The following is a 23,176-nucleotide window of genomic DNA, read 5'->3' as shown; positions in this document are numbered from 1 at the left end:
ACTTTTTATTTGTTGTTGTTGTTTGGTTTGGGTTTTTTTTGGTTTTGTTTTGTATTGTTTTTCATGGTAGAAACTCAGTAACTATCTGTGAGTCCTGCTCTTTGTTCATCATTCCCGCATTCAGTACATCAGCAAATTCAAGCAGTATTACAATCACTATGCCCATCAAAGCATTTCCATGGCAACCCCTGGTCCAGGTTTCAAGGATACTCCAACCACTCAAATGCAGAGGTGTTGTGTAACTTACATCCTTCTATATTTGCCTCTCCAAGTCCCCCACATCAGGAGGACAAGGCTTGCAGGTTATATCCTGTCATTTCTTCGCCTAGAGGTCTTAGTGGGTTCCCATGTAGATGGATGGAATCCAGTCTCAGTCCCATTTCCCAAAAGGACTTTCTGATGGGCTCCTGTTCATCCCTTTAAACCCACCTGCCTTCACACTACCTCTTAGCCATTTAATTTCAGCCACTCCAATGTTCTTTATTTCTTTGAGCACACATACTAAGGTGTTATAAAGCCACTGCCTTTATCTGTGCTCTTTACCCTGCCTGGGATGTCCTTTACATGATGGGCTGCCTTTCTTATCAGTTCTCTGCATTAAATGGTGTTCCCCAAAGTCCTCCCTGATGGTCATATCTGTTGTTGTTTCTTATTTATCTTTCCCCATCTCCCGTCCTGTTCATTTCCTTCATTGCAACATCCAAAGGCTTAATTACTTTATTAAATTGCTTCAAGTCATCTTTCTGACATTTTTCTCTCCGGTTCAAAATTAATTTCTGTGGACATACTCTCTGTCTATTATGAATTCTACAATCTAGGAAGTAGCATAGCCCTGGCACCTGATGTTTAGAATTCAGCATGGACTATTAAATGTATGAACAAAAACAACATTATTTTTGTTCTGAGGAGGAAAAAAATGCTTCTTCCTGACAACACTTTGATGCATACTATCAAGCCCAAAAGAAGTTATCTGGTAATAAAAGGGAACTATGAATAGAATAGATAGATAGTAGCAAGAAATGAAAGAGAAACTTCCCCAGGGAAGTTACCAAAGAAGAAAATTATCTGGATCTCTTGTATAATTTCAGAATTGCACATGTGTAGTGACTTACCAGTCAGTAGTATATGTTTGGTGTAAATCTGCAGAATGGTTGAGTAAAAGTTATGTCAGACATTTGGTATTCTCATCTTCCATGAGTGTGCTTAAAGAACACTAGGACCATTACAGCAGCCAGGATAGTGATTATTGAGGTAGAAGTATCAAAGCAGCTGTTACAATGAGCATCTGTTCACCTCTGATAGGTAGATGGGGCTCCTGTGTCAAGCCTCAGAGACATGGAGGGGTGGAAGTGTCATTGTCCTTTGTGAAAACATCAACAGGAGGTACAGAAGTAACTGTAGAGCAACTACAGTGTTCAGATTTGGAGGTGATATGAAATCTAGTCTTTGATAAGTGAGAGGTTACAAGATGATTATTTTCTAGGCTACAAGACAGAATGTAGAAGACACAGAAAGAGCTGCAGGGAGCGGGTTTTGTAATTTGCAACTACAGGAATTATAAGGAAGGGCCATAAGCAATGAAGTTGGAGATGGGCAAAACCATATGCACAGTGCCTCGTCTGCTGATGTAGACTAGGCTTTACTCTCAGGGAATGATGGGATTTTGAATGACATTGTTCTTGATAGTAACAGGATTATATGATGTATGCTTTCAAGTGACTCTTAGATGATGGAGATTATGAACAAATAGAAGAATCTGGTAGGAAGGTAAAGGATGAGATTTCCCAGGGACGGTCTATCAGGGAGACTTAGATATGGACCATGGTGGCCAGGGAAATGTGGGGGGCAGGGAATGACACTGAGGTCACTGAGAGCAGCAGAGATGAAAAGAGAAAAGCAGTACAGAAGTCCAGCGAAGGGATTTTTTTTTCCTGAAGTGGGGGGATGATAGAAAAGTAAGTTAAAAGTTAACACTGAAGACTGCTTTTCCATAATGAAGATAACTTAGTGACCTTCACCAGAATGGCCATGGGGGCCAATGGCAGGGGAAATCCTCCTGGAATTAAAGGAGCCCTGAGAAAAGCAACTCCACCCAGTGCAGACAGTTGGCCTTGGTTCTCTATGGTGTCTTTTGTATTGTTTTTGGTAATGGTAATGGTGGGAACTTACTCGCCTATTCCCCTAGGTGGGAAGGCACATGGGTACTAGAGAAAGTGGAGTTTGGAATGACATTACCTTAGACACATGAGGCATGAAAAAAGCCAAGAGGAAAGGGTAAAGTGGGCATAGGGTGAAAGTGTGTGTGGAGCAGAAAACAAGAGGCTTTTGAAAGTCTCTTAGAGATCCTTTGGAGTTGTGTGATTCTCAGCCCCTTTGGAGGTAGGTTTCAGTTTTATAGTCTGCCCTGTCACTCGGAAGCAAGTTGTAAAGAAAGTGGACCCTCTAAATACTGATAAATTTTTGATAAGAAAAAAAAATATGTGTGATGGTTTTCAATCTCCTTAACTCAAGGATCACACAGAATAGGCAATTTTGTCCTCAAGTTAGTATTTTTGCAAAGTAACAGTAAAGCAAGGACCACTCCAGGTCACAGGAGAATGTAACACATACAGAATAACCAAGCAAGAACAGGGATCTGCTTGCCCTTTATGAGGGGAAGTTCATCTCTCTAGAAGAGGGCACATAGGATGCAACCATGGAGAATCTTTCCTTACCCACTCTGCAGCTTGCTCACCTGAGAAAGCAAATGTGTCCTTTTTGGTTGCTTTTACTCTTAGCTTAGCTGGCTACCTTTAGCAAAAGGAAAAGAAGACCTCTTTCTCAGTGAAGACCACTGTTGGCATTAGGCAGATTAATCTTCCTAGAACATGGGACTGCAGTATCACAGCAGGATTGGTACCCATGGACTCTTGGACTCAGATGCCAGGGGCCCCCACAAGTCATCATGGGCAGCCAGAAATGTGAACACATATTTCCAAGTGCTTATGGTAGTTGGTATGGCTTATGGACAGCCAAGGTTTGGCGTCCCTGTTTACAGCCAGGAAAGCAAGGCATTCTTTTCTCAATTGTGGTATGAGAGACGACAAAAATAAGAAAAGGTAGTCTTTATTAAGGAAGAATTGAAACGATATAAAAACAATAGTAAGGAAACTAGAATAAATGATTCTGCCACATCTTTCTGTGGTTTCTTGTGATTTTTCCCGAGACCAAGAAGACGATTTATCATAAGAATGCTCACGGGTCTCTGCATTCTAGGACTGAGCTGACTGCAGAGGCACCCTAAATAGAATCATGCATGGGTCGAAACACTGTCCCTTCGAGAAGAGAACAGTCTGTTATAAGGCAAAGTCCACTTTGTGATCACCCAGTAATGCCGACTCCCAAATATTTGAGTTCCTGTGAAGCAGGCTGTTCATTTTAAGTTTTACACAATGGAAGCCACCCCCCCAACCCGGGTACCATTGCCCTCTCCTATATATAGTATACCTAGCTAGACTTTACACGCTGTAAGCTTTAGCCTGCCCAGTTGCTAAGCATCACCTGTTATGTCTTTTTGCGTTCTGCACTAACACTTGTGGAACATTCATGCCATACTGAAGCTGCTTTTCTACTTTATTTTTTCAGTTATTCATGGTGGACAATGGAGCAGATGACTGGAGAATAGCCATGACTTATGAGCGTATTTTCTTCATCTGCTTGGAAATACTGGTGTGTGCTATCCATCCCATACCTGGGAATTATACGTTCACATGGACAGCCCGGCTTGCCTTCTCCTATGCCCCCTCCACAACCACCGCAGATGTGGATATTATTTTATCTATACCAATGTTCTTAAGACTCTATCTGATTGCCAGAGTCATGCTATTACATAGCAAACTTTTCACCGATGCCTCCTCTAGAAGCATTGGGGCACTTAATAAGATAAACTTCAATACGCGTTTCGTTATGAAGACTTTAATGACTATCTGCCCAGGAACTGTGCTCTTGGTTTTCAGTATCTCATTATGGATAATTGCCGCATGGACTGTCCGAGCTTGTGAAAGGTAAGTTTGTTTCTTTTCCTGAGAAAATAATTTGCCATATAGAATCTTCAGAAGTGAGAAAAAAAAAAAAAAAAAAAACATGATGCGCCCAAGTTTTGAAAATTTTACTGTCTTTTACATAACAGTAACAAGGCTTTCTTGAACTTCTCCTGCATAGAGCTAACACATTAATGGTTATACGTTCTGCTTTCTGACTTGATCCGGTTTTCCATAGGGGGTTGTCTTTGTAATCTATCAAAATTCGGAGACCTGGACTTTTTGTGGTGACTCTGTACTGAAGTGTGATATCTATCGCTAATCTACTTCTGGTTTAAGTATTTGGCGATTGTTGAAACAGGAAGTCTTAGAAAAGTGTTGATGCAACATATTTGAGCTCCAGGGGAGCTGTTAAAGTGTTTTGTTAACTGTAGCACCAGTTCCCTATGTGCATCATACTACTGTGTGCATGATTGCCTGTTGAAGACTTGATGGGTGCATGAGTTGGTTTCTATTGAACATTCAAGAACAGATAGAAAGAGACAGTGTGGTGTTTTTGTTTTTGTTTTTGTTTTGTCTGAAACGCTGTGGTGTTTTAGGGATGCACACATGTTCTTGGTATTCAGAGGCTGCTCACAGAGTCTGAATCAATCAATTACATCGTCAATAATGTTCACGTTGGATAACAAAATAAACAAAAGACATTTATGACTGGCCCATAGAAAGAGCTATTTAACAATGAGTGGTGACTATGGTTATATGACTCTGGGCATAAAATTCCTGGTGAAATTAGCACATGAGAGATAGGACTGGGTTCTAGCTCTTTCTCTTGCACCTAAACAAAATCTCACAACTTCACCATCCATGATATAAGCGGATAAACCTCGTTTTAGAACCCTTCCCACCCCTGCTCTGGAATGAAGAGTCCTTCCTTTGCTTTATGGTTTATGCTGTTGTTTTGGACTGGTTTACTTGCCTAGGTTTTTGTTTGTATAGTTGTTTGGTTGTTTTTGGTTTTGTTTGCTTTTGGCTCAGTTTTATGTGTTCCTACCATAGAATCATCACGAAACCCTCCCCATTCTATAAGCCTCTTCTTTTCTCTTTAGATATATTAAGCTTTCCTGCATTTCCTCCTTGAACTGTAGTTTTTACAACCTCGCTCTCCTGCGTCTGTCATGTTGGGAAGGGGTTTTTGCCATGTACATGTATGTGTGTATGTGTGTTATATGTGTGCACATGTGTGAATGCACATGTATGCACGCATGCCTGTGTATGTATACATATGTGCATGGGTATGTATACACATGTGCACGTGTATATATGTGTGTACATGTGTATGTATGTTATGTGTGTGTGTATGTGTGTATACATATGTGCATGTGTTATGCGTGTGTATGTCTGTGTACATATCTGTATGTGTGTGTGGAGGGGGTGCTCCTTTCTCTATTCCCTTACTTACACCCTTACTTATTAACTGTGGCTGATACCATCTTTGTGATAATCTCTAAGAAAACTGTTAACTCAGTCATTCTGGATTTCTGACGGGGTTGAAAACATATAGCTATTGACCTTAAGAGAAAAGATTTGAGTGGATGGTCGTCAGCTGACATTCATCCTAAAGCCAGGTTCAGAACTAAATGTTCTAGTTAGAATAGATGACAGAGAAGCTGGTCAGTCAACAAAAGGATGGACTGGGTATTAGGACTATCTTGTACCTCACTGGTACAAATTGGCATAATTATGCTCTAATTGTATTTTGAGAGAAAAGTTTTATTTTAACAGGAAGGGTGATGTGTAGGAGGAGCTAAGGTAGGAGGAGTACTGAGAGGAAGAAAAGGAGTAAGAAGAGAAGAGGAAGGAGAGGAGAAGCTAGGTGATGAAAGAGAAAGAGGGGGGAGACAGGGAGGCAGATATTCATGTATCTCCAACAGTCAAAGATAGTTGTTATATCTAGGTTGGTCAGTGGGTTACACCTCTGATTGAACAATAGCAAACTTATAAAGCCTATGATTAACATTATTTTAAAAAAATGTATAAATGCAAAAAGGGAAAGGGGGCATGGGATAGGGGTTTCCTAAGGGGGGTGGGGGGGAATGGGGATAGGGGATGCCATCTGAAGTGTAAATAAAATATCTAATAAAAAAAAAAGAAAAAAAAAGAGAGAATGACCTTGACAATTCAGCAGTCTGCAGTCTCACATGTTGTTATGAATAGTATGGTTGGATATAAAAATTCCAAATTGGAAAGTCATTCCTCAGAGCAGTGAAGAATTTCATTCTCTGTTGTGTTCAGAGTCCCACAGTCTGATTCCATTCTCATGTTAATTTTTCGTTGTTTTTCTGAAAGCCTCAGGGATTGGCATTCTAAAATTGTGGAAGGATATGAATCTGTTTCTGTCTATGGTACCAGAAACTTTCTTGGACTATTCAGTATTGGAATTCTTGTTCTTCACTTCTTAGAAAGGAAACTGGTTTCGTGATGCTCCTGGATTTTGTTGTATAGATATTGGTCTCCATATATTCATTTTTAATTTTTCTTACTTTCCCTCTATGCTTCCTATATTGGAAGACAACTTCAGTTTTGTTTTTAAACGTTCTGTTATTGGTTATGGATCTACTTCAGTGGTAGAGCCTTTGCCTTTCATAGCTGGGCTTTGGAATTAATCCACATTAGAGGGGAACAAACAAACAAACATAATTTTGGGGTTGGAATTAACTCCTTCCATGCCATGCACTCCACTTCAGTGTTGCATTTTTGACCTTATGGGCTCCCTTGTGTTTGATAGCCTCCTGCTTCTCTTTTATTGTTATATAATGTTTTATTCATCTGGCAATGATAATGGGGGGAGGCTTTTTCAAATTCTTTTCTCTTTGTATTTGTGTGTGTATGTGTATGTGTGTGTCTTCAAAGATTCATTTTCTCTTCTTTTTGGCTGCTATTTTCGAAGCTTTTCTTAAATGCTTGGATGTCCTTGACTACATGCTCTTACTGAGAAGCACATGTGAGTCAATTGGAAGCTTTAGGTTTCTATCTAGGACTGGCCAACTATGGTTGTCACAGAGGGGAGATTTGGTTCATGGAAAAAAGACAGTATATTTTATATTTTCTAAAAAAAATTTGATCTCCCCACAAGCAATCATTTCTTTTCCTTCATCATTAAGGCCAAAGTGTGGAAGGCTATTTTGTGGGGATTTTTCTGAAAGCAGTGGGAATAGAGATCTGAAAAACTCATATATAAATATTCATTTTTCATGTCTAGTGAGAATGTGATAGATCCAGTGCAGCCAGTCCCCACAGACCTGCTCTGCCCTCTCCAGACCACAAAAGTCCTGATTCCTCCTGGGTTGGCTAAGAACAGCCCTCATTCACAGAGCAGAAGTTGAGGTTAAAGGTTTGGCTCAGTGCAGCCTTCGATTTTGTTTGTTCATGTAAAGGTTTGCCATGTTCCTTCCTGCAGTACACTGGTGGGGAGCATGCTGGAGTCATGTGGGGTAGGTCCCCAATATCCTGAGGGCTGTTTCTTGTTTTAACACTGTTTTAGAATCCTGCTTTCTTGAGTCAGTCTATGATCAGCTTTCTGGTTGGTTAGTACTGGGTTGCCACTCATTCATTCTGTCTTTATGGATTTATACTTTTTATTTCTTATTTACTTCAAGTTATCTACAGTCTTTCTTATAAAGTTAAGAGAAGGGCCCTCAAGAAGCATGTGTGCCAGGTGAGTTCATCTGCTTTGCTGCAAATGTTTCTGTGGCTAGGTTTTAATATCATGCATCTGAACCTATCTGGTACTTCTCTACCTCAGTATAGCTTTTGAGGGATTACAGTGTTCCCTTTGGTTTTGGTTTATTTATTTATTCATTTATTTATTTATTTAATTTATTGCTTGCTGTACTGGTGATCAAACCCAGTACTTGCTAGATAAGCATTCTACTACAAAGCTATATCCCTAGTTCCCAAGATGTTCTTTTAAAAGACAGCTAAACTCCTTATGTAAATGCTTGTCACATAGTAAGCAATCATGGTATCTAAAAGCTTATGATATTTTCTGGGTCAGATGTACCTACTAAGTTGAAGAATAAACATTAAAATCTTAGTTGGCATACCCATTCAGATTCTAAGGATTAAATCAATATTTCTGCCTATCATGGTGACTGAGGTGGGTAAAAGTATCCTTACTAATAATTACTAAACATTTTTACTGTAAATATAGGCGCTTGGATGGTCTCTAGTGTGACAGTTTCTAAAGACTGATTAAGTCACCTCAATACTGTTCACTTGCTATGCATTTTCTTTCATAAAATGGTTCATATCACTATTTTTACTCCAGATATAGAAACTCTGAGACAAGCAGTGCCAGCTCGCTGCAGCCCAAAGGATATGTGTTTTGTCGTGCGCAGATTGTTAGATGATAGCCATTCTATCTTCATCAACAGACAATGGAAAGAGAAAGTGTCCATTACACATGGAACATGAGTCTGTGGACAGTAGTAGCAGAAAGGACTCCACAGATCCACGGTTTTGTGGGAAAGGGTTAGATGCTCAGGATTGCAACCGCAGGACTGAGTCACAGTTTGCAATTTAGAGTGTGGGTGACCTCAGTCCAGGCACATTACTTCTTCTTGCTCATGTTTCCTCATTTGCAAGCCAAATGGTTAGATTGGCCATTATCTAGTTTACCACCTTATAATTACACAAATGTGAAAAGAAATAAAATCATTACCCAACATTTTGATAGACTTTTCCACATTAGATTTTTTTTTTCGTCAAATTTCGCATTTTGCTTTGGGAAAAAAAAACCCTCCAGACTTTGACATTAAGGTGCAAACATGTCTGTTGGGACTGGGCTCCACAACATTGCATTTTGATTGGTTGTGGTTTTCTGTAACGATCTGTCTATTGGAAAGAGAAGTTTCCTTGATGATGGGCGATGACTCTGTTTATCTGTGGGTATAAAGACAAAGATTTCCAAAGAGGTTAAATGTTCTTCTGGTTTAGTAAAGTGGCAGTTGTGGGTTCTTCTCTAAGATTGTATGTCCTATGAATGTCAGATGCTACGCTCATAAAGTCTCAACAGCATGGCTCCCTAAACTTGAGCTGAACAAGACAGCAATTGGTGTTCTACTGTGCATGGGAAATGCTCAGAAGCCTCAATCCTATCCAAAGAACTACAGGCAACTAACAAACGATGAGAGCAGGAGAAACAGTCTTCCCCAGGGAGGAGCACAACATCGGGTATGGTTACCTGATGCCACTGGCTACTCCTGAAAGCCTACATTCAAATACTATTATCCAGATGGATCAGGTTGTATTTAGGAATGTTTATGCATACACAGATATGCATTAAACAGCAATTAATGAAAAAGGATGCCATTTGAAAAAGAGCAAGGAGGAGGTTTATGGGCGAATTTGGAGTGAGGAAATGGAAAGGTTAAATTAAATAATTATGATCTCAAAAATATGCAAAGATATATAAATTATTTCATAAAATTTCCATTCTAAATGTTATAGGCTAATTCTGCCTTTCTTTCTTCTTGATGTCAGTTTGTCTCTCCATTTGTCTTCCTTTTCCCCTTGTTCCATTTCTTCTTTCCTCCCACCTTTCTTCACTCTCTCCCTAACTTCCTCCCCTCCTTTCTGCCTTCTCTTTCCCATCCATCTTTCTTTTCTTTTATAATTATATACTGTTTTGTATAAGCAGAACTCTCTTATTTGTTTGATCTGAGTGAACCACACAGTTTTATCTTTGGCCCATCTAAGTAGTCTTGATACATTAAAGGGAGAGATTAATATCTAATAAAAATTCTCTTTTTAAGTTAATTACAAGAATATCAGGAATATTTGGAGACTGGAGATATGGCTTAGCTATTATGTGTACTGTGCACTGATGTTGCAGAGAAACTGAGTTTTGTTCTTAGTTAGCATCTCTATCAGGTGGCTCACAACCATCTATAATTCAAGCTCCAGAGCATCTAATGTCTTCTTCTGGCCTATTTAGGTACTTGTACTCATCTGCACACAGATAACCACATATACACCTAAGCATTTGATGTCTTCTTCTGGCCTCTGTTGACACCTGCACTTATCTGCACACAGATAACCACATATACACATAATTCAACATAAAAGACGTTATTGTCGGAGGTCTTTGACAAACCTGTGAATGGGGCTAGTGCTGCACCACACCAGGAAACTCATCGTTTCTTAAAGGATCTTTAAAAAATACTAAAATTATTTTTAGAAATTTGAGAAATCAGGTGGCTTTCTGGAGACGGTCTATTGCAAACTTATTTGTGCTCTTCTACTAAGCACAGTTTCTAGCAGTTTCTTTAAAGTGTTCTCTATTGATTGGGAAGGCATCTTATAGGAGACATCTATTTTTCAATCCTTGGCATATCATGTGCCCAACATTTATTTGCCTGTGAGTATAAGTGTATATGTATATATAGTACTATACACTTTGCATGCTATAGATATGTATATAATATAGATGTATGTATAAGTGGTTCCCAACCTTCCTAATGCTGAGACCCTTTCATACAGTTCTTTGTGTTGTGACCTGCCAACCACAAATTTATTTCCGTTGCTTCATAGCTGTAATTTTGCTACTGTTATGAATCATAATGTAAATATCTGATATTCAGAGTGTCTTTTATGACTCCTATGAAAGGGTCACTCAACTACGTAGGTTGGGAACTGTTGGTGTATATAATATATAATTTTATAGTATTTTATAATATATAATTTTATAGTTATAAAATTATATATTATATTTTATATTTGTAGTTATTTATTCATATATTTATTGACTAATTTATTTATTGGGTGAATGATAGGGAGAAACAGAGAAGGCAGGACTCTAGCTAGCATTATTCCAGTTTGTGTCCATCAGTTAGTAAACATTTGCCCTTGGCTAAACGAGAGTTACCACACTCTGGCTCTGGTGTAGGCGTGTGTCCAAGTGAACATCTGTTCTGAAGCAAGGCAGGAAGTGTGACATTATACTGGTAAATGATCTTCCATTCAAAATGGCTCAGGTCCTGACATCTCATCAGGATATGTCTAACAGAAACTTTAGGGGTGCTTGTGACATAGAAGAAACCAGATTAGCTTAACTCCCTGGCCTTTGGGGAGTGCCCAGTCCTTATTTGCACCTCCATAGACTTCTAGTTTTGTAGAGATAGCCTGCTCCATGGTCAAGTTGACACGTGTCAAGAGATAGTATTCCTAAGGCAGTATTGTAGGAGGTCCTTGGCAAGCCTGTATATGGGGGCTAGTGCTTCAGTACACCAGGAAACTCATCTTGTGTCCATTTTTCATTTTTATTGTTGGTATCAATATCATCACCACAGTTAGAAGAATGACTAGAATATAAGTGTGCACCAGGAATCCCAAGAGGGAAAGTGATACCATGTTTGGCTGCAACTTCTGGGACACATTCTTGGTGTATGTTAATTAATACTAGAGTTTTACAGACAGATGGGTTGCAGCCTTTTGTAGTTTAAGAGTTAATAAAATGGAGTATTTCTGCATTCAATGTATTATTTTCTTCTTTAGGACAGCGTTTAGTAATTTGGAAGAGAGGGCCAAGTTGAGGGTGGAGAAAAGAGCAGACAAGAGCTAGGGACTCAGGTGCCAGAGTTGCCAAGCAAAAGTCACACTGTGCTACTGTAATAAATTGAAGGGGTCAGGGGTTTTTCTGCTACTAGGGAAAGGGTCATGTATTTAGGATATCAGCACCAAATAACTCCATGTTTGGTTTATTTTATTGTCTTTATCTATAAACATATTTAAGTCAATTAATTCCTATGTATTAGTTGAGAGGGAAATATTTTGGAAAATAAATTTAAAATGGTTTCATTGTGAAAGGGGGGATAGTTAAAGAAGGGAAGAGTGAGTGTGGGTGTGGTATCTTCTGGAACTGCATTGGAAATGGGTTAAGTTCCCATAGTAAAACCCAACAGATAAAAATTAATGTGGCAATTGCTTTTCTAATTATCATACATAATCTGAGAATGAGAGATTTCCATTTCAATATGTTCATTATGTTAATAATTATGTTAAAATATCACCCCAAAAGGATATTTATTTATTTTCCTCTCTGTGAAGTGGTAGATATTAGAGAAACCACAGCACGGTCTGGCTCTGCTATCTATCTGGGCCACCTGCCATGTTCGTGCACTAAAAGCAGCCAGAGTCCAAGCGCACAGCAGCTAGACCCACTAGATGCCAGCATGGCAGCTGGCTCTGCCAATCCACCACGATGCCCCCACAAAGCTCGGCTGAGCCCCAAATAATACCTACCATGCTCACGGTATCTGGTAGAATGAAGACTCTTAAAACTTAAAAGATTATCCAATGGATTTATATATTTGGAAAAGCTCAATTAATAAGATGCTCACACAATTAGAATTGTTACCCAATATCTAACCTTTAGATATACATTGTTTCTCAGGACTGCTTTTGACCCATCCATCTTCCTCCATGGTTGCTAGCTCTCCCTCTCTTTCCTCCTCCCAGCTTCTCACTCCTCCTACCTCTCCTACTGTCCAATCACTGAGCTCTCTACCGCAAATACAATGTGGCAGGAAAATTCCTGCAACATCTGTGAGCAACAGTTTTGCTAATATTCCTTTACAATATATTTTTCAAAACTTTTGTTTTTAATCAAATGAATTCTGAAATACATCTGAAACTTTATTCCTATATAGTGTCTGGTGGTATATTACAGGTAAACTATTCTCAATAATAAAGTGTCACACAGTGTAATTTTTACCTAAGTCTTCTGATATCAGAAGTATATTGAATGGGTTTGTCAGATAATCTCCTATCAAATAGAATACCTTCTGGTCTAGGAACACATACCAGTAGGATTTCCTGAAGGAAAGAGCAGTGTTTTATAATTTGATCGTCTTTCATCCTTTTAGCCCTAACTCATAGATAACATATGGGATTCCACTCTCTATGGATTATGGGCTCTGAATCATGTTCATTTACACATTAAAATGAGACTTTTACTCAGGAGAACTCCAAAAGTTATTGTTATTAATTCATGTATAACAATTTAGTATTGCACTGATACCCTTTCCTGACTGGATTAATCTGTACTTTCCAGACCATTCATTGTTTTCCCTTTGTAGAGCATGCTTTAAAATGACGCCAATGGTCTGCTTCAGTGTGTGATAACTTGCATACATGATCTGTTCTGGTCTCCACTTTGCTTGCTTTTTTTTTTTTTTTTTTTTTTTTCAAAAAAGTTTGAATTTTCCCTTTTCACGTGGCATATGCCAACTTTTGGAGGAGGAAGGACAAATGGCATGTGGATGTTTCTCCTGTTGTATTATGGTTTTTATTGTTAGCATTGGATTACATGCAGGAGAATGTGAGAGAGTTCTACATTTTACAATGTTAGCTCGTTTTCCCAGTCTGCTAGCTAAGATTTAATCATATTTTCAGAAGACTCATTCAGAGGATTGGTTTCTTTTAAACCCTGGCCTTTAGGGATGCCTGTTTCTATCTGATTTGGTTAAATTTGAGACATAGTATTTATGATGAAATTTCTTTAATATTTGTAAAAGTGTCATTAACTATGCATTGCAATGCTAAGTAAACATGCCTCGGGCTGGGTTTATTACAGAGTCCTGGATGATTACATTATTTTCACCTCTCCAACTTTCAGCTATTGGCTAAGTCAACACCAAGCATTTCATCAATGGATTTGTAATCTGTGGTTGATGGTAATTTAATACTTTGTAAATGTATACTTCCAGGGTCTGATTCACACATTACAGATATAGCATTTTCACGCTCTTAAATGAGTCACAACTTGAAAATGTCCCTTTCAAGTTAGAAAAATCTGCACTTTAGAAGCCTTCGGCACGCACTCAGCCACTTGCAAAGCCTTGGTGCTTAGTGTTATATTCCCAAATAAATTAGTCATTAAAGTCTTTGGAAAAGAAAACTGTGGCCTGAAGCTCCATTTTCTCTTCATTCCTATACAGATCTATTTGGGGGAGGGGCCTACCTCCAAGGGTATAACCAAGAGTAATATTTGGAACAGGTTGCTTTGATATTCTTGTCTCAAGAATGAGGGTTGAAAACTATCTTCAGTGGTTCTTAGAGCAAGATAACTTAAAGTGGAATGGTATAGTCATCCAACCATGGTGGGCAACCTGATGTCATAATCCGTTCATAGAAGCCTTCCCGCCCTCCCAGCTACACACAAGTCCAGATCTTATGAAATATGAGCTCTGTTCATTTTCCAGCTTTGAGAAATCCCTGAGGTCATCCACCTACAGTGTTTGTGTAAAGTGTATATATGAAGGCTTGGTCAGTGAACACATACAGTTCAGCTTCACTGGACCATTTTTGTTTTTAAGAAAATGAATACCTTTCTTAGACTCAAGGCTGGATTCTGGGGAAAACAGTGTTTATTATGTGCCCACAGATTTTTCTATGTTATATTTCTGGGTGGTCTTGTTTGTTTGTTTGTTTTTAAGTGCCAGGCATCAACCCCAAGTCCTTGTGGTCCAAGTGGTATCTATACTTGTACCCATGCATTTTATTCTTTATTTTTAATGCTTCTATGCTGCAATATTTATATTAAACTACAGGAGGAAAACTTTAAGACAAAACAAGTTTCTTTCCAAATGCAATAAAATTTACACTTTTTGGACACATACCAAGTTTAAACAAATCTGCCTCACATTGTAACAGGCAACCTTTAAAACCTTAATACATGTTAACAAAGTTTCTCACTCTTAGATAGAGAATGAGACTTTGCTGTTCTATCCCAGAGCTGCTATTAGTTAATAATGCACCTACTGGGTGTCTGGAGGTCTGCTTGTCTCTGCTTCAGTAAAGAGAGGCACGAACTACTTCTCAACTACTTTGCTGGCCTGGCAGGATAGAATCTAGTTCATGGACATCTCCTGAGATCCAGGACAATAGCCCTTGAACTCTCCCACCTTGCCAGTTACAACTCTTCTTCACCACCGGCTCAAAAACTCCCATTGACTAATAGATACCATTATCACTGCCAAATTCCCAGGGATGCTGGAGAAACTCCAGTAATGAGATATGGAAATTTAGTGTGGTGGTGAAGCCAGAGGCACTTTGATCTCCTGGCCATTATGTAATGCTTAGTGAAAAGTATGGAATAATAGAAAATAAAATTTAATTATCAAGAGTACCAGCACAATTTTTTTGCTAATGTGTATACAGATGGATATTGTCTGATGCTCATTTTAAAAACAATTTTGTTGAAGTATAATTTGTGTAAAATAAAATCTACCAGTTTTTTTTTTTTTGGGGGGGGGGGATGGTTGAGTGCTGTGAGCCAGTGCAGTCACACCATGATGCAGTCTATAGAGACAGATTTGCCTTTCTGAAGCATTTATATCAATAAGATCAGGTGATACAATTGATACACTTCTCTACAGGTTTCTCTGTTTCTTGTTTTTTTGGGGTTTTGTGGTGGTTGTTTGTTTTTCGAGACAGGGTTTCTCTGTGTAGCCCTGGCTGTCCTGGAATACACTCTGTAGACCAGGCTGGCCTTAAACTCAGAAACCCACCTTCCTCTGCCTCCCAAGTACTAGGATTAAAGGTATGTGCCACCACTGCCTGGTTTTCTACAGGTTTCTCTATTGACTGTGGGTCATAAATATTTGTCAAAACTGTACCAAGATGAAGTTTGTTCAGTTTTTTCCCTTATCATTATTTTTATCAACACAGCATCACTATTCATATGCATTTGCATTGTATTATGTGTTAAGAGTAACCTAGAGATAATTTAAAATTTACAAGTTGCATAGGTGATATACAAATGCTATGACTTTTTATGTAAGAGCCATTGGGTATCGTCAGGCTCCAGTCCCCATAAACACCAGGGATGACTGTATCATTTCTTATATGTGGCTTCCTTTACTTAGCTTAAACATAATACTTATTTCTGTTATAGGATCTCTTACAGTGTGCTGCTTTCTCTTGGTGAACAGTGTTCCAGTCTAAGAACATTTTACCCAGCTGTTCATCAGTTGATACACATTTAGATCCTTTACTGGTTTGGGTATTATAAGTAGGGTTCTGGGAATATTTGTACAAAAGTCTCTGAGTAAACATGTACCCCCACACACACACACCAGGTAAATATCTAAATATGTATCATTTTATATTCCTGTAAGACTGAGCACTGTGTGAGTGTATATGAGGTTTCTAGATTCATGACATTCCCTAACAATATTGTTAGTCGTGTATGCATACATTTAAACGACAATATTTTTGTATAAATACATTCATATTAGCTTGTATATCTGGCCACAGATAGATAGCATTGTAATGTAGCCCTCTAATGAGTAGTGATTTTGAACAATCTTTAGTGAACATTGGCTCTTAAATAGCTATTCATTTTGCTTTCTGGATTTTATAGCTTCCTTGTTTTATTTAATTTAACAGTTCTTTATGTAGTTTAGCTATCCGTCATTCATCTGAAACTTGGTTTGCATGCATTGTGGTTTATTTTTTAATTTCTCTTTTCCCTGATTTGTAAGTATGTCAAAGCCATCCAGACTTTCTTTTATCTGAATCAGTCTTGCCTTCACTCCTAAGACAGTAGAGGAAAAGAAATTCAGAGGCTTCTCACTCCCGTGTGGGTCTCTGGAGAAGCCCACTCTCTCATTATGTTCTGGTTTATCTGTTTCCCCAGGTGGCTCTTCCTCATTTGGTTTTCTAGAAACCACATTTTCTTTTTCTTTCCTTATTTCTTCCTCCCTTCCTTCCTTCCTTCCTTCCTCCCTCCCTTCCTTCCTTCCTTCCTTCCTTCCTTCCTTCCTTCCTTCTTTCTTTCCTTCCTTCCTTCTTTCCTTTGACTAATTCAATTATTTATCTGCTCTACATCCTGATCACAGCTTCTCCTCCCTCCTTTCTTCCCGGTCCCTCCCTCTCCCCTCCCCTCTCCTCTAATTTATTTTCTAATGTCTGAAAAGAGGGGAAGGAACAAGAAGATACCTTTTCAATACCACTAAAAATCTTCCCATTGCATTGATGATGGTGACAACTCTGAGAAATGAAGCCAAAATATGTCACATTATCACTTGGGACAAAGATACTCTTCTCTTGCCTACCATGATGGGTGGGGTATGTTTTTGTTTGTTTGCTTTGTTTTGTTTTCCATTTGAGGCAATTATCTATTTTGATTTGTCTTCTGCTTTGGTGACCAAAGGCCCTGACTTCTACTGTGCATCAAAGATACAGCTAGCTAGACACTGTGGATAGCCACAGACTCCATTCTTGCCATGTGCCTTGCAGAGTTCCTGACAACACATGGTTACAACTTTAAAAGGGGAGTGCTCCAGCCCTGGGCCACCATTTGGCTAGTTGAAGCACAGTGTGCCCCCGGAACAAATCTGCATAGTATATTATAGAGAAATGTACCATATGCTTTAAACATGCGGTATTTTTGATTCCATGTGGGCTTAGGTGAAAGATGCTTTGGTGATTGCTGTCTGATGCCTGTGCTTTCAGGACTCTTTTGCTGGAAGTTGTCTTCTGAAAACTTTGTGTGTTAAGCAAAATGTGCTGTTTTAGTTTACTAAATTCTGCTTGATACTCTGGCAAAAAAAAAAAAAAAAATGCAACTTAAGAATAAGTCTTTGTAGAGTTTTTGGTGTCTATATTACAGCTTTAGAATCTCATTTGAAAAGTCATGTAGCAGTCCCAGTGTGTTAATCTGAAAGCCACAAAGCAAGGCAAAAAAAAAAAAAAGCCATTGTGGTTAGCAGAAAATAGCGTTTTTTGTCAGTAATCATAAGAAACATTACATTCAAGGACTTTTTTTCTTTCATGAGAATAAGTATATTGGAGAGGCTGGAGTGAGGAAGCAGAGCAGATAAATGTCATAATTCTCAAAAAGTTGTGAAAATTGGTTTCCAATAATCTATGTGATCATGCTTATTAGACATATTAAGCATTCTGTGTTTAAACAAACACACTTGGTATAATGTTAACTCAGCAGGTTTTAAGCAAGGCAATACCAACAGTGTCCTTAGAATTTCTCGTGTGCTCTATTTCTGAGAGTGGATGATACTTACTAATGTTGTTACACTTCTGTGCTGACTGTGTTCCCATTGTAGCTTTTATAATTATACACGTTTATAGGGTGCAGATATTTCATAATGAGAAAATTGAGGGAGTTCAAACTTCCATGTGTTAAATATTTCCTCTAAAGTTTGATTAGCAGAATAGTTACACACATTTATGAGATATACAGTGTGGCATTTTCAGCACAGTTATATTAATATGTACTTGTCAATCAACGAAATGAACATTTGCATCTTTTTATCACTACTTGGTGTGCAGTGTGCTCATGCTCCTTCTTCTAGTTATTAAAGTTCCAGTAAATAAATTACTGTGGATTACAGTGAATGTTAAATACTACAGTATATATGTCTTTATCTGTGTTTTGTTATGTATACTCCAATTTGCCCGTGGCAGGGCTACCTGCATCCTCCCCAGCCTTTAGTTATTGCCGTTCTTTGTTCATGGTAACATTTGTAGCTCCTACACACAGGAGAGAACATGTAGTATTTGTTTATTGTATCTAATGTATTGCCCACACTGTTCCCACTACCACACAAGCCATGGCATGGGGTAAAATGATGTTTCTCCGTAGATGAAAGGGCAAACATAAAAAAGCACTATACAGAACAACATCATATTGCTCATCCATTAATAAAATAGTATTCTATTTACAAAACAAATTCTTAGAAATTCAGAGGTCTCTGTGCATCGAGAATCCACATTATTGTTCTCTTTTCCTATCTAAAGACTCTCCATCTTTGTAATATCCTACGATAGCTTATGTCACTCTTCTTATCCACCATTCATTTTATCATCCAGATCCCTCATCTTTAAGCCCTAGCAAGGTCATTGGTTTATCTTAATGTGGAAGGTATCTGGTTGGTGTGTGGTAACTAATGATTTCGTAGGAAAAAGAAGGAAGATGCCATGTTGGAAAGATCCGTGTGGTTTGTACAACATAGAACAAGGGAGATTACTGTAGTGATGAGTAGTCAGTAGAATATGTTAAAAACTTTTATGCTCTGCCCCTGAGATGCCCCAGAGATAAAGGCACTTACCACCAACATTTCTATCCTTGGGGCCCGTGTAGTAGAAGGAGATAACTAACTTCCACAAATTGCCCTCTGGTCTCCACACAGACAACACGGTATGCTCCCGATGCCTAGTAAATAAATGTACCAGAGAATATCCTTTCTGCTGGCTATGAGGTTAGTGAAGTTCAGGTTGGAAGTATTCTTTGAATGCCAATAGTGTGTTTCCTTCATCTTGGGCAGATAGAGGTAGAAAGCTATTCCATCATCCAGCTCATTGGTGAAAAGAAAACTTATCTGGTACCATCTTGGTCCTCATGGAACTCCTTAACGGACTCCTTAACGTTAACTCCTTAACGTGCCCTCTACCAGGCCAGGAATAAGACCAACTAGTGTTTCCCAGTTGGGATCTGCGGGCAAATGGTTCTGCACAGATGTACCAATCAGGTAGAAGGCTGTCTATTAGACTGAGGGACTTAATGTATCAAAAATTACACTCTGTAGGGTTCTTATGAAGAGAATCACTAATGAGAATCTATGTTAAATGCATATGTTACAGTGGTTAGCATCTTCTAGAAAATGGATCCTTTGCAAGTAATTAGTTTCTTGATTTAGTGAGTTAATGTGGGTTAATGAAGAGCTGTGTATTCATTTAGAATGTCTGAAGCACTGGTGGAAATGGCAGCTGTTGAGTATCTGAAGATTGCAGACACACTGGTCTTGAGAATCTGAAGCCTCCCTCTGTGCTTGGCAGGAGGAGGCCTCACAGAAATGTGGCATGCATGGTACATCTCTGTTTGAAGCCCTGCCCTGTGTTCAGTACGAAGAATTTCTATTTAATCTGCCGGAGCACACAGACTTCAGACAGAGGTCCTCTGCCTTTTATCTTGGCTCTTGCTTCAGGGGCTCACAACTCAGTGCAGCAGGAGTCATTGCTAGAATTACAGAGGGAAAACAGAGAGGACCCTGCTCTAAGGAAGCTTTAGTGACAGTCCCAAAGCAGAAAGGAATACCCAGATGGATATGGGTGACCCTGAGTCACCCTTATCTTTTCTTTTCTTAAAGCTGCCTGGTATAGGTTACTGGCCTTCAGTCCTCTACACTCACTCCCAGCCGCCTGTGCTTGTAATTCCCAGAGTACATCAGCAGTGACAGGCAATCTGACTTGGCTCTTGATGTAAACACACAGGTCAAGTTCTGGTCCTGGTACCTCAGAACTGAGAATCTCAGGTTGGTTGTGGAAGAGTGTGTCTATAACTTCAACACTCTGGAGGCTGAGAAGACCAAACTAGACTATGTATGGAATTTAGGCTAGCCTGTGCTACATAAGATAAGGAGAGAACTTATCTCCAAAGAGCTCTACTCCCTCCCCCCACACACAGACCAAAATAAAACCTCTTTAGAATTCCCACTGAAGCCTCTGGAGGAAAGAAGCCATCCTGAGATTTTAACCACAACTTCATCATCCAAGAGTATCTCTTTTTTTATTGGATATTTTATTTACATTTCAGATGTGATCCCCTTTCTCCATCCCCCCACCCCCACCCAGGAATCCCCATCCCATCCTTTCTCCTCCTGCTACCCCATCCCCCACTCTTACCTCCTCACCTATGAATTCCCCCACACTGAGGCATCTAGCCTTCACTGGACCAAGGACTTCCTCTCCCACCTATGCCCAACAATGCCAAGAGTATCTTTAAGTAACCACAGGAAGAAGCAGTCCAGGTATCTTTGAAAGATAAGAATTTTTACACATCGTTCTCAATCTGGTTTTACTTTTTAAAAGAGATTTTACCAGGTTTGGCTTTTGTCTTAATTTGTGTTTCTTATGAATCTTTTTCTTTTTTGAGGGAAAAATAGCAGAAACTAAGAAAATGAAATTTTTATTTTCAGTGTGCTGAGCTATCTAATTGAGGGGCAAACTATCCAGATCTCAACTACTACTTGCTTTTGAAAAGTGCATAAGCTAAGAATAGTTTTTGCATTCTTAAATTGAAGGAGGAGAAAAGAATTTGTAGCAGAGACCATATGGAGTCTACAGAAGCTAGAATATTTCTTTACCAGCCTGTAATGTTGCAAATTCTCTGACCTCTGATCTGTGGAGGCTTTTTCTGTTGATATTTTGTTGCAAGCAGAGTGTGGTATTATACATATTTTTTGAAAGGGGGAGGGTTAGGCAGTGGTTTTATACATTTCTGCAGCTTAAATCACATAAGAGACATCCCTCCCAATGATATTATCTCTAGAACTAAATATAAATGTTTGGCCAAACATTTATAAATATAAATTTAAATATAAACATCTGACCAAACAATGACATTGGTACAAGTGATGATAGATACAAGTAGCTTGTATAGATGCTACTCAGTATCCTAAGCCACGTAGGAGATTCATGTCCACTAGAAGTCTGCTTCTTTGTGTTTGATGGGCATGTTTTCCATACTGAAGATAGATAGACCAGGATATGGTAGAAAATTGCATCTATGTTCTTTTCTCAAAATTCTAGATATTTTCAATGCTGCAGATTTCTACTTTTCCATTACAGCCTGAAGATATCTTAACTAATATTCAATCTATTTTCTATATACTTCTGGGTATCCTTGATCTTAGCTGAGACCCCCCCCCCCACACACACACACACAAAGAGAGAGACAGACAGACAGAGACAGAGACAGACTGAAAGTGACAAAGAGACAGAGAGATCAATTGTTAATGAATCATCTTTGCTGGAAAGGCAAACATTCTGAGGTGTAAACGTGAATGCAGTACCATACTTAAGTAAAGATGCTTTTTTAAAAAGCCCCAACCAAACATTCATAGTCTTAAATGTTCTTAAAATAAATTACATATAAGGGTCCAAGGAGATGTCTTCCTGGTTAAAAGCACTGGGTGTGCTTGCAGAACTGAGTTTAGTTCTCAGCCCCCTATGACATTTTACAGCCTTATGTAACTCCAGTCCCAGGGGATTAGACTCCCCCTTTTGGCCTCCGTGTGTACTGCATGCATATGGTGCTTGTACATGGAGCAAATACTCATCATATACATAAAAATACTAAAAACTAAATGAAATGGGTCAAATCATATAAAGAGAATTAAATTAACATGTAAAGAGAATGTACCCATAACTTGCACAAATTTGAGTGAAAATTAATCAAGTTTGATGAAGCCTTTTATTTAAGACAAAGTTTTGAACTACCATCATGTTGTCTAGCTTTTTATTATTAGAATTCCTTATTGATAACTGACAAAAGCAGACATGCTATTAGTCCTTGGACCATTTAACCACAAGCAGGCTGCTTGTGTAGAAGCCTGCTAGGAAGAATACGACTCTGTCTAGAAGAGAACTTAGATTGCAAAGAAAGGGAGAGGGGCATATAAATCTGTGGGGTTGTATAAGCATATCCAGCTGCTATAAGTTAGAAAACATTTATGTCCCTAAAATCAACCTGTTGACATCTAACCTCCAATATGATGCTTTAGGTGATGGAGACTCTAGATGTGATTAAATCATGAAGACAACGCTCTCTTTAGTGGGGTTAGCGCCCTTGAGAAACCTTAGACACCTAAGACACTGCCTCGGTCCCTTTAGCCCTATGAAGACACAGGGAAGATGGCTTTCTGTGAAGTCTCAAGCAGGTCCTAACAACTGAATCTGCCTCCAACTTGAACTAGGACCTCTCAGCCCACCATGAATGCTGTTTGTAAATCACTGTTCAATTATAGAACCTTGAAGAGGTGATGGCACTTAACTGTCAAAATAAAAGAGACTGTGCATGAGCAATGTTAAGGTCTCTAAATAGCCTAGCCGTCCGAAAGGAAGAAAAGGTCTAAACCTTACCAGTGTTATTATCTAAACACCTCTTGTAAGACTCACCATGTTTTCTCCTGGTATTTGCTCTGAGCACAGCCATGAGCTGATTTATTTGGGCAGAACATTATGTTATGGACTCATAGATGACTGGCCCAAGCTTGATGTGTGTGCCTCAGGAAGTAGAGTTTCTTAATACTAGTTGGCATTTTGCTAGAAAAGTGATTACCACTTGTGTCATACAT

The 23,176-nt window shown here is 38.9% G+C and overlaps 1 protein-coding gene across 2 annotated transcripts in view; it reads left to right on the top strand.

Moving 5' to 3' along the window:
• The window catches only part of Kcnn2 (potassium calcium-activated channel subfamily N member 2), a 133,517-nt gene that overhangs the window by 31,093 nt on the left and 79,248 nt on the right, over nucleotides 1–23,176 (top strand). For both annotated transcript variants that reach the window (XM_076912683.1, XM_076912684.1), the window contains one exon: nucleotides 3,625–4,043. In XM_076912683.1, the coding sequence (XP_076768798.1) occupies nucleotides 3,625–4,043 (419 nt within the window). The remainder of the gene's footprint in view (nucleotides 1–3,624; nucleotides 4,044–23,176) is intronic.

Source organism: Arvicanthis niloticus, chromosome 14 (assembly GCF_011762505.2).
Source record: "Arvicanthis niloticus isolate mArvNil1 chromosome 14, mArvNil1.pat.X, whole genome shotgun sequence".
NCBI lineage: Eukaryota > Metazoa > Chordata > Mammalia > Rodentia > Muridae > Arvicanthis > Arvicanthis niloticus.
Note: the sequence above shows the minus strand (reverse complement) of the source record. Positions and strands in the feature narration are given on the sequence as shown.